At 38.4% G+C, this 12,673-nt stretch overlaps 1 protein-coding gene across 1 annotated transcript in view; it reads left to right on the top strand.

Annotated features, from left to right (window-relative positions):
• Positions 1-12,673, top strand: part of lama2 (laminin, alpha 2) — a 379,433-nt gene that overhangs the window by 275,054 nt on the left and 91,706 nt on the right. Inside the window, exons 34-36 of the mRNA XM_043675023.1 lie at positions 6,313-6,438; positions 6,857-6,968; positions 10,957-11,119. Coding sequence (XP_043530958.1) covers positions 6,313-6,438; positions 6,857-6,968; positions 10,957-11,119 — 401 coding nt within the window. The remainder of the gene's footprint in view (positions 1-6,312; positions 6,439-6,856; positions 6,969-10,956; positions 11,120-12,673) is intronic.

Genomic DNA, 12,673 nt, shown 5'->3' with positions numbered 1-12,673 from the left:
CCCTCCACCACCACCCTCTGTCTTCTACCTTTGAGTCAGTTCTGTATTCAAATGGCTAGTTCGCCCTGTATTCCATGAGATCCAACCTTGCGAACCAGTCTCCCATGAGGAACCTTTTCAAATGCTTTACTGCAGTCCATATAGATCACGTCAAGTGCTCAGTTCTCATCAATTCTTTTTGTTACTTCTTCAAAAAACTAAATCAAGTTCGTGAGACATGATTTCCCAGGCACAAAACCATGCTGACTATCCCTAATCTGTCCTCACCTTTACAAATACATTTAAGTCGTGTCCCTTAGGATTCCCTCCAACATGATCACAGTAGCGGGAAGGAGGCACAAATTTATTAAGTGGAACTAGGGTCTGCATGCTGGTCGGAGTGATCTCCTTGGAGCCACGTCCCTGTGATGCCCACCATGTCATAGCTGCCAATTTTGATCTGCGCCACAAGCTCATTTACCCTATTTCTTATACTGTGTGCATTCAGATATAACACCTTCAGTCCTGTATTAACTGACCCCCTTCTCATTGTTGTTCATTTGTCCAGTGTCCTCAAGTTTGATTGCTAACCTTTTCCATACACTCTGTCCTATTTGTGTCTGTGCTGGAGATTTTAATAATCTCTCTGAGTTCTGCTCTCTTACCTCCTCCTTCAATTCATATTTTCTAATTTCCCCGATAACTAAGCTCTTGCTCCCCCCACCACTTCATTTAGTTTAAAGCCCTGTCTACAGCCCTAATTAATGCCATTCGCTCGGACTCTGGTCCAAATTCCTTGTATATTCATGATTATTCTGCAAATGGTATTGAATTGCAGAATTGTATCTAATGTTAGATCCTACGTTGAGTTTTACATGTGCAGAATGGTTGGGTGTAGGCAGTACCTTGTACGAACATCTGAAGGAAAATGTTTTTTGATATGATCCATCAGTCTTTGGGATGTACAACCTGCAAGTCAGGCATCACATGAGTACTCAAACTGTTATACCACATTAATTATTTGTGTCAACGGCAGAATATCTTTTTGGTTCCACAGCAGCATCCTATTAGTGGCAAACACCATTTTGGTGGATGAGCAAATTGTAAAGCATTTTTCTTCTGTTGATGTAACCAACAAATTGTAAATATTTTGAGCTAAATGCAAATTACAATTTTGGATTAATTGAACCTTTGTAAGGCTAAGAGTCACAGGAAAGTCTAATTTTCAAAAACCAAAGGAGAAATATAAGCATGTAACTTACTGAAAGATTAAGAGTTTGAATAGGCACTGTTATGACCAGGTGAGGAGGGGAAATTGGATCTTTTTTAGCCCTCTCAGACAGTTGCAAGTAAAAATTGAAGCACATAACTAACAGGATCAAAATTAAAGAGCCAAGTTACAAGGATTTCTTGAGTGTAAGAAAGAAGAAGTTTATTGCTAATGATGAACAAAGTGAAAACACAACATCAAAGATATACCCAAATGCATGTAATATAAAGGCGAATAATTTGTTATTGACAGGATGAATAGGTTATATCTTTTTTAAAAAGAAATGTTTGATTTGAACGTAGGACCAGTTGTTTAATTGTTGACTCATGTTCTGAAGTAGTAGATCTTGAGGTCTTGGTGAATGGTTATAGTCCAAAGTCTTCCTCAAAGAGAGGTGATGGTATAGTGGTATTATTGCTGGGCTATTAATCCAGATAGTAATGTTTTGGGGACCCGGCTTCCAATCCTGCCATGGCAGATGGTGGGTTTTGAATTCAATAAAAATCTGGAGTTAAGAGTCTAATGACCATGAATCCATTGTTGATTATTGAAAAAAAAACCTACCTAGTTCACGAATGTTCTTTGGAGAAGGAAATTGTTATCCCTGCCTATTTGGTCTTCGTGTGATTCCAGACTCACAACAATGTGAGCTCCTCGGATGCTGCCTGAACTGCTGTGCTCTTCCAGCACCACTAATCCAAAATCTGGTTTCCAGCATCTGCAGTCATTGTTTTTATCACAGCAATGTGGTTGGCTCTTAACTGCCCTCCAGGATAGGCTAGGGTGGCCTTGCCAGCAACATCCACATCCTGTGAATTACTACTCTAAGAAGTTGCTTTTTCATTAAACATTGACTTCAAGATTTGTAGAGGTATAGAACAAGAAAGAGGTCCATCTTCTTCTTGTTATCATTTCATTTTCATTTTCTCTCTGCCTTGCTGTTCAAAGCAACTATCGATCTCTGTATATTCCCGAGTCCACTCCATTGTCCTTTCAAGTTGAATGCTCTATATGTAAGCTTTCAGCTCCCAATATTTGAACAATTTACAAAGAAGCAAGAGATACAAATTTCTTCACTGACTTAATTGTCTGGTTCCCTTGTCCTTGGATGATTTCATAATTTTAGTGTGGCACGTTTAGTATATTTAATACTGTTTCACCCAGTTTGCCTCAATCTGTGGTTAGATTTTCACAGCAGCTATTTAAAGTCAGTATTTGTTCTTGTTAAAAATCAGGTATTGGCTATTAAAAATGAGATTCCTGATGAAGGGCTTATGCTTGAAATGTCAATTCTCTTGTTACTTGGATGCTGCCTGACCTGCTGTGCTTTTCTAGCACCACACTCTCAACTCTGATCTTCAGCATCTGCAGTCTTCACTTTCTACTGTTAAAACTGAGATGACAGAAGTTGAATGTTGGTAGTCCACGTTCACCATTATCATAACATAACACCTATTATCTTGAATGTAAAATTAAATAACATTTAAGGGTCTAATTCCAGCACTACTGGATGAACTCACTTGAAAGCAAACTTATCGATTTGGGGCACACTGAAAAGCAAAATGAGTGCTGGCTGCCTGTCAATTGGAGATGGGAAACCTTTGTACCTGCCACTGGAAGTCACCCCTCCAAAAACCACTGATTCCTTGGCTTTAGGGTTTTCTCTTCCACCAAAAGCCACAGCATTTTCTGTAGCACTATTGATGGCAGGGGCTGCCAGTCCCCATTAGCGTTCCTGGGAAACTAATTCCCATATACTTAAATATGTTTTGATGTTATAGTTGTGATGTTAATGAAGATTGTTTTAAGTATATACCACAATGAATTGCCTACATTTCTTTGACATCAAAAGAGCGGTATTGTGAACTAGTAATTCCTAACGTCCTGACAACAGAGATCCAATTCTCACCATGACCACTGTTGCAATTTAAATTGAATTGATAACATTTGGGATTAAAAATTCATCTCAATAATGGCAACCAATGAACCATCATTGATGTTTGTAAAAACTCATGTGGTCCACTATTGTACTTCAGGGGAGGAAATCTGCCATCCTTATCGTGACTCCAGACCTATAGTAACGCGCTCCTCAATCTTAACCATTCTCTGGGCAATTAGGGATGGACAATGAATGCTGATCCAGCAAGCAAAACCTGCACTGATTAAGAAACACAAATTTAGCTTTAGGCGTCCTGCCCACACCTCAGCTTGGTACGGCAACTGTTCTGCTCAGGACCATAAGAAACTACAGGAAGTTGTGAACACAGCCCAGTATATCATGCAAGCCAATGTTCCATCCATGAACTCCATCTATACTTATTGCTGCCTCAGGAAGACAGCTAACATCACCCAAGATCCTTCCCACCTATTTATAATAATTTCCAAACTCTTCCATCGGGCAGATGATACAAAAACTTAAAACACGTGCCAAGAAGCTTATTCCCTGCAGTTATTAGACTTCTCAATGGACCTCTTAAATTTTAAATTTAATATTGACCTTGCAATATGTGCACCTTTTTTGCAGCTGTAGCATTTTATTCTTTGCTCTGTTCTATTACCCTAATGCACTTTGTATAGTATGATCTGCCTGTACTACATGCAAAACAAACCTTTTCACTGTACCTAAGTACATGTGATAATTAAAAATAAAATCAAATCAAAGTGATTGGTAGTTGAAAGCTTCATCCGATTCATTAAAGTTAGTTGAGTGTCTTTTTAATCAGAAAACTGTTTTCTGCTGTTATTATTTATTTATATCACTGTTTCTCCATTACTGATCAGGCAGTAGTGGTTTTTTCCTCAACCTGCCATTTTCTGCTAGTTTTTGCAAGAATGAATATTCTATCAGGTGTTGCCAATGACTGTCATGTGTCTAGAAAAGAATAAAGAAAACAGAGGGAAGAAATACTCAGTGGTCTGGCAGTAGATTTTTGCTCTGAATGTGAATAGTACAAGTCAGGTAATCTCTTGGTTCAGCAGACCCACCTTGGAGAAAAGTGCACATCACACTCAGGAAGGAGACATGGATGCAGGATGGAGACAGGTCTAACATCTCAGGCAGGCATTAGAAGCACCCAGAGGGGCTACTGACTGCTGACATGGGCTGTTTAAAAATCCTGCCTTGATTCCTGACTGGGATTTTATCACAGTTGTTTCTTTTTAAACAGTCACTGTTTTACTATGTCTATTACAGTTTTCACAATAATTAAAGAAAAAAATGCCAGTTGAATATACTGTATTTATATCTCCTCAATTACTTAATGTCTATAAAAATAAACATTTGTATTCATAATGGCCCTTCAATGATAGTTAATCTTTTAATAGTGTTTCTGCAATGTCCTTCAAATTGTGAACTTACAGCCTTCCTTGCACTCAACTGCAATATTGATTGGTTGTGGAAAGCATTCAATCGTTATGAATACTATGTTAATATTATTTAGAATTATTGCAATAAACAGCTGTGGAAGTAGAACAGATTTCTTTCAACTCTCAAAGATCGACAAACTATTTTATTCAAACTTCAAGAGAAGGACAATTGAAAGCTTAACAGAGCTAGGACTTCAAATATCTTGCCTACCCTTCAAAAGCGTTTACAACTTCTCTAGAAATTCATAAAGGAGTCAACAGCACTTTTGCCATTTTGCAATCCAAAGTACACAGTCTCATTAATGATTCATTATTTATTTATTAACATGCATAAAACTACAAAGGTTTCCAATAGTGAAACGCTCACATCCAAACAGGAAAGACCTCTATTAATATACAGGTGATGCTAGCACGACTTTAAAGAATTCAATGAGCAGACAATCATCATGATGAGCCAACACCATGACCATCTCCTCCTCCCCTTTCCTCATAATGTTACTTGTCTGCTGTTACATTTACTTTTTGATCCTCACAGGTGCCTACCAAATGTTACCTCTTGATCTTCGTATGCTTATTTTCCCCAAATTGAATGCTTCAACCTTGTACCTGTGCACTGTGCATTGCTCCTGTGATCCGCTAGCTTTTGTTCTTCCCTGATGACTTGAACATGGACAGAAATCAGTAGCACTCTGCTGGTCCAAGCCTGGGAACCCAGCCCCTGCTGTGAGAATACTTGAGACTTGGACTCTGACAATTGGACTTTGACATACCCCTATCCTGAAGTGCCCTGTGAAGCCAACTGTAGGGTCTCAGTGGTTTCTTGCACAGAGAAAGACCCATGTTACCATGAGCAATGCAACAGATTGCTTTTAAGAAACAATACAATGTGATGTCACTGTTGGACAGAGATGCAACATGTTGTCCACTGAATGATTTTACGAAACAGAAAGAAGAGGTTGAAGCTAACATATATTTTGTTGTGATGCCCAGAGATGACATTTCAACACCATTCACCACTCATTCACAGCTAAATTTCCAGATTCCACTATTGACCCTACCCAATAGCACATCTAAGTAGTCTTCAGTGCACAGCAAGTTTTCTCAATGTTTCCATTGTCCCAGAAAAATCCAATTTTACTCAAATCAACAAGCAGCTTTTTCAGAACTGCTGCAATATGATTGTGCTTTTGAAATGTACATTCTCAGAAGTTAATTTTGTCTTTGGATGTGTATATATGGCAGATTAAATAGATTCAGCTATCTTTCTTTTATATTGACTTCTAAATATAAAACCTAAAAGTGATTAAATTGCTTTGTGATTTTTCTTGAATTATGGACTATGGTCTGGAAAAATCAATTGAAGCCTCATTCCTGATGAAGGGCTTCTGCCCGCAACATCGATTCTTTTTCTCCTTGGATGCTGCCTGACCTGCTGTGCTTTTCCAGCACTACATTCTTGACCCTGATCTCCAGTATCTGCAGTCCTCACTTCCTCCTATTTAAAAAAAAATGCCATTCATTGTAGCTGGCAGAATACTAAAGAAGAATTGGGGTTTGACATTTGATAACTTTAGTGTTTACAGTCAATATGAGTTCATAATCTCTCGTATACTAATTGTATTTAATGAATAAAGATGCTAACTCATTTGTAATATAGTTTCAATGTTTTTTGTACTTAATATGAATGCCTCCTATAATTTGTGAACCTGTCCCTGTATCTGCAGTACCTCATGTCGCCCCAGAGAGCACCAGAGAGACTTCTACAGCTTGCTGATAGTAACCTGGACACGTTAATCACAGAGATGGATGAGCTACTGAATAGAGTAAGGGACAATACAGTATTATGAATTTAACATCAAAATAGAGCTGAAATTTCTGTTTGTTTTCAGCACATACAATGTGATCTGTTAAGATTCAGAGCTGATTTATTTAATTTTTTAAATATTATGTGACATAACATTGAAATAAATATTTGCATTAGCAATCAGTCTATACAGTATTAGTTTTTTTTAAAAGCCTTCAATAAATAAAAATTAAGACTAAATATATAAGCTGACTGAAAATTACTTTTGCAATCATCTCAAGGTTTTAACAGAGAGCTAAAGCATCTTCTAATTATTATAGCTTTCTGAATAAATTCTACATTTGACAAGTAAATTTACAAATTAAAATAACATTACTCATATACCTTTTTGTTAGCCAAATCATTTATTAACTAAATTATTTTTATTTTAAAATTAGACAACAAAAGTTTCAGGAGATGGTGAACAAACTGATAAGGACACAGAAAAGACTGACAAACGAGCAAAGGAGTTAGAAAAATCCATTAGATATACTATGTTGGCTACCCAAGGTAAAAATCAACTCATTTGTATAAATATAATTAGGTTGCATTTTCAAGGTCAGTTCTGGAGTTCAATTATTGTGAGTCAGCGTCTTTGACAGTGTTTTAGCTTAACGAAATACGATCGGGACCAATGGCCGATATTTTTGTGAGGTCGGGATGATTCAAAAGGCTTTTGAAGATGACAGGTGATACTTCAGTCTGAGTTTTAAATCCCAGTTTCCATTCCCAGCAATTTTGGGACAAGAATGCAGGTAATGAGCCTGCACACTGCCCCACTGACCCAGCTGGCTCCATTCAGCGTTACACTCCAGCAATGTTCATGGGAAATGGGCAGCTTCTTCAAGTCTCATGGTTCATAGCTCCTGGGAAGATTCATGAATCGTAGCCTGGACTGCAAAATCTTTTAACAGATAACTATATTACCAAAATGTACAGCATGGAAATAAACACTTTGGTCCAACTCGTCCATGCCGACCAGATATCCTAACTAATCTAGTCCCATTTGCAAACACTTGGCCCATATCCCTCTAAACCCTTCCTATTCATATACCCATCCAGATGCCTTTTAAAAGTTGTAATTGTACCAATCTCCACCACATTCTCTGGCAGCGTGTTCCATACACGCACCACCCTCTGTGTGAAAAAGTTGCCCCTTCGGTCTCTTTTAAAACTTTCCCCTCTCATCCTTAACCTGTGCCCTCTAGTTCTGGACACCCCCACTCCAGGGAAAATACTTCGTCTATTTATCCTATCCATGCTCCTCATGGTTTTATAAACCTCTATAAGGTCACCCCTCAGCCTCCGACGCCCCAGGGAAAACAGCCCTGGCCTGTTCAGCCTCTCCCTGTAGCTCGATTCCTCCAACCCTGGCAACATCCTTGTAGATCTTTTCTGAACCCTTTCAAGTTTCACAACATCTTTCCAATAGGAAGGAGACCAGAATTGCACGCAATATTCCAAAGGTGGCCTAACCAATGTCCTGTACAGCTGCAAATGACTTTTCAATTCCTATATTCAGTGCTCTGACTATTAAAGGAAAGCATACCAAATGCCATCCTCACTATCCTATCTACCTGCAACTCTGCTTTCAAGGAACTATGAACCCGCACTCCAAGGTCTCTTTGTTCAGCAACACTCCCCAGGACCTTACCATTAAATGGATAAGTCCTGCCCTATTTGCCTTTCCAAAATGCAGCACCTCATATTAATCTAAATTAAACTCCATCTGTCACTCCTCAGCCCATTGGCCCCTCTGATCAAGATCCCATTGTACTTTGAGGTAACCTTCTTTGCTGTCCATTACATCTCCAATTTTGGTGTTATCTGCAAACTTACTAACAAGCCTGCTATGTTCACATCCAAATCATTTATATAAATGATGAAAAGCAGTGGACCCAGCACCGATCCTTGTGGCACACCACTTGTCACAGGCCTCCAGTCTATAAAACAACTCTCCACCACTGCCCTCTGTTCATTTGTTCACAAAATGTGTACATTGCTAGCTAGACAGTATTTATTGCCCATCTCTTTTCTTTCATGTTTGTTTTTGAATTGATGGCATCACTGGCTTGGTGAGCATTTATTGTCCAACTCTAATTGCCCTTGAGAAGCCATTTTCTTAGCTGCACCCACAGTGTTATTGGGAAGGAAGTTCCATGATGACCTGTCAATAGTGATGAAATGGCAATATAGTTCAAGGTCACAGTGACGTATGTCTTAGAAGAGAGCTTGGTGGAGTTTCCAAAATTATCTGCTGCTCTTGTCTATCTAGTTGGTTGAGCTTATGCGTTTTGAAAATGCTGTTGAAGGAGCCTTGGTGAATTGCTTAAGTTTAAGCTGTCTTCCCTATTTGGGAGAAACAGATAGTCAGAAATCTGTTTTTTTCAGGTTGCCTCATCATAAAAGCCTGGCTGAATTCACTAATGGAATCGGTTCAATGAGGGCCTGTTCAAACTGTTTGTGGAAAAATGTATACCTTAACATCTTTATAAAGTTGTAATAAGTTATTTTTTCTTTGTACTGGTATTTTAATATGTGTTTTGTTTATTTGGGAAAGATTTAAGGGTGTAGAGTACAGTGCACTTTTATAAGGCTGTAAGAGTAGGAGTTTTGTTTTTCAGAAGAGATTGTTTTGGTTCTTTCTCATCAACATTTCAAACCTTGACCACAGTTATACAGCTCATTGTTTCTGAACATACTGAATACTGGACACATAGGCATGGAGGATGCATGGGAAGGCCATAGGGTTGCCCAAAGGCCTGTGGAAGGGCCATGACTATTAACATTTGGCATTTATTTCATTTTCAGTTTGCCTCTGTCCCATATTTATGTCACTATGACCATTTTATTAAAAAAAGAGTTTGTGTGAGATGCTGTTTCTACCCTGTTCCACCAGCCAAAATTTATATGTGAATCCTGATGCAGATTTCCAACATATATCACCACCTTTTCTTAGAATAATATGGTTATTTTGAAAGAAAGTTAGCCCATGTATCTGTTACCAATTTGGCAAAAGCAATTTTTTCCAATACGAGATTTGAGGATTCTAGAAATTCTCAAGCCAGTGGAAAAACATGAGAATGATATAGTTTTGTATAATTATTGCTTCAGGTTTGAGTTTCACAATGTCCTAGCATTAAGAAGTAAAATCATTAAACATTTAATGTTTTATTGTTAGATAGAATCAGTTAGAAATCAATAAGTATGAACTCAGCTGTACTGTGTTTAGAATTAAATATAAATAAAAATGTTGAGCCCAAATTTACAACTTTATGCTGCCTGTACCAGCATTGGTCACTGGAGCGACCATTAAGAATTCAGAAATGCACAGCTTGTAATTTTCCATGTAATAAAATTGACCAACAAACTACCATGTGTGAACATTTCTGTTGTGTGCTGTTGTCATGCCAGTCTGAGATCATAGGTTTGTGTAATGATCTCTGCTGGGGCACATCTAAGATGGCAGCAGGGATGCCAGTGTCTGGCTCTCAGAGTGGGGTTCAGCTGCATTCACACAGCTTCATCGTTGTCTTTCTGGCTCTATAGCTCAGTCACATTTATTTTGGTTTTTGTTGCCCTGGGGCCTCCTGATGTCCTTCTGTGGGAGGCCCCAGGGTCCTATGTATCTCCATCCCCGCTCCATCTTGGGTGATAGCATTGGAAAAGGAGAGGCCCCCATCAGTTGATGTCCAGCATCGGAGGAGCTGCGGGACCCACACAAAGTGTCTGTCTCCAACTCTGAGGCAGCGGGCACAGAAGTGATAGTGTTGGTGGTAGCAGAAAAGCATTGCATTGCCAGGACAGCGGGGATGATGTCAGATAGCCCAACTGAAGGGGCAAAGAGGGTGAAGTCTACCGAAAGGGAAAGATAACCTTTTGAAGATATTTCAGATTTAGTAATATCAATTTAATATCAATTTTCAGTATTTTACTATTTGTTCAATTTATTCAGTAATTTATTCTGTAATCCAAGATGGCTCTGGAATGTGGTGGCATTATTCACTTTTCACTGTACAAGTGAAAATATTAAATAAATCTAAATCAATCTCAACCTAAACTCAGGCACAGTTGGTAAATAAGCTCAGATGATTGTGTGCTCAAATACATAGTCAAGGTTACCTAGATAATGTAGTATTGAGGGAGCATTTCATTGTTAAAAGGCTGCTTTTCTGATGAGGTTAAACCAGGGCCAATTTTTTTTCCCGTTTTAGTGTTGTTGACAAATGATAAAGATTCTACATGCAATTCAAGAGGAGCAGAGAGTTCTCTTCATTTCTGCCAATGTCAAAAACAAATGAAGTGGTTATTCATCTTGCATTTTTTGACGTATGCAAAATGACACCAATACAATCAGAACTGCTTTCCAATGAGATTCATTTATGTGAAGTTGCACATTTCTGAGAGATGTTATAATGAAAGCAATGTATAAATGATAGTCTCCAACTCAATTTTGAATCATGAAATTTCAATAAAGTCCTTTTCTTTGTCTTCCCAGATTTAAAAGAAAAAGCTAAAAAATTAAATGAAACCCTTCGAATCAAGGATGGGGTCACAGACAGAAATCTACAGCATATTCAGCAAGATATTGAAAAGATGATAGCAGAGATGCGTGGCAGATCATTTGATAAACATGAGGAAATGGTTGAAGATGAACTCGAGTACGTAGTTTGAGTCTTTGTGTTTTTTTAATGTACTCTAACCTCAGTTCAATTTTGTTTAATGAGAACTCAAGACATGATTAGTAAACTCAAGATTTCCATAACAATCATTTTTATATCGATTTAATTAAAATGGTGAAGGCAAATTGCAAATCCTAGAAGGGAAGAGAGGAAGTGAGTCATTGGGATAAGCAAAAGACCAGCAAAAACACATCAAACAGATGAAATGAGTTTTTATAAGGCTCTAGAGAAAATCAAAGCAGCTGAGGCAGAATAAAACAACATTTCTTTAAGAACACAACAGCAAGGGGATTGTTTAGGAGAGGTGTGAACCATAAAATAAGCAAAAAGACTGGCAACTGCAGACAAGCAGAAAATACTTAATATTCTGAGTGATTCCTTCCTGAAATGGATTCAAAGCAGAAGCCATGAGCAACATATTATTTAAAACAATGTTAACCAAGGTGATGGAAATCCAAGACAGGCTTAAAGGATTGAAAATAAATCTTCAAAAATAAATGTTATTTATCCCAGATTACTGAGAGTGTTCGGGAGAAATATGTGAGCTGAGTCAATAGATTGGAAAAGGATAAGTGGTTGTAAAATAATAGAATCAGTTATCAGAAGAAAGTTTGAAGCTTGTACAAGAACAATCTAATAAATTGCCATCAGTATGGCTTTAGACAGGAAATTGCAGTCTGTCAAATTTCCTAAACTTTTCTCAGTGAATAGTACACGTCCTATGATTGCTGTCCCTCAAGTATTTGACAAAAATTCAACCTCAAGCTCCGTGACTTAAACTCAACTTGTGGTTTAGATAGATCATAGGAATTGATAAGAAACTAGCTGAAGCTTAAAAATCATTCCGTGCTTGTTGAGGAGTCATGTCTCCATTGGGGTAGTTTTGAATGCCAACACTCTGAATGATGACGTTTCTACAGCTAAATGCTTCAATTGCCTTTTTGTAGTTCTCTAAGGTCCAGATTGTAGTTTTAGGACAGAACAACATCCTCTGTCTGTCCAGTCTTCCATATGGTACTCTCAAAATTTCATCAACAAGGTACGTTTTAAATGATTTCAGGGGTGTTAGAATAAGTAGGAATGCTGGCACTCCAGGCTTTCCCTCTGTGTCCACTGTTATGGACCAGATCAAACCCCTTCAAAACATGTCAAGGAGATAGCTTAGAGATGAACTTTTTCATGTCTTTAAGGCAAGTGCCAAGCGTTGTGTTCCAAATGCAGTTCAAACTTGAAGCAAAACACACTTTATTCATTGTTGTGGTTCTGTTCGCCGAGCTGGAAGTTTTTGTTGCAAACGTTTCGTCCCCTGGCTAGGCGACATCATCAGTGCTTGGGAGCCTCCTGCGAAGCGCTTCTTTGATGTTTCCTCCGGTGTTTATAGTGGTCTGTCCCTGCCGCTTCCGGTTGTCAGTTTCAGCTGTCCGCTGTAGTGGTTGGTATATTGTGTCCAGGTCGATGTGTTTGTTGATGGAGTTTGTGGATGAATGCCATGCCTCTAGGAATTCCCTAGCTGTTCTCTGTCTGGCTTGCCCT

The sequence above is a fragment of the Chiloscyllium plagiosum genome, chromosome 3, assembly GCF_004010195.1.
Source record: "Chiloscyllium plagiosum isolate BGI_BamShark_2017 chromosome 3, ASM401019v2, whole genome shotgun sequence".
Lineage (NCBI taxonomy): Eukaryota > Metazoa > Chordata > Chondrichthyes > Orectolobiformes > Hemiscylliidae > Chiloscyllium > Chiloscyllium plagiosum.
This window is presented reverse-complemented; position numbering and strand designations above follow the sequence as displayed.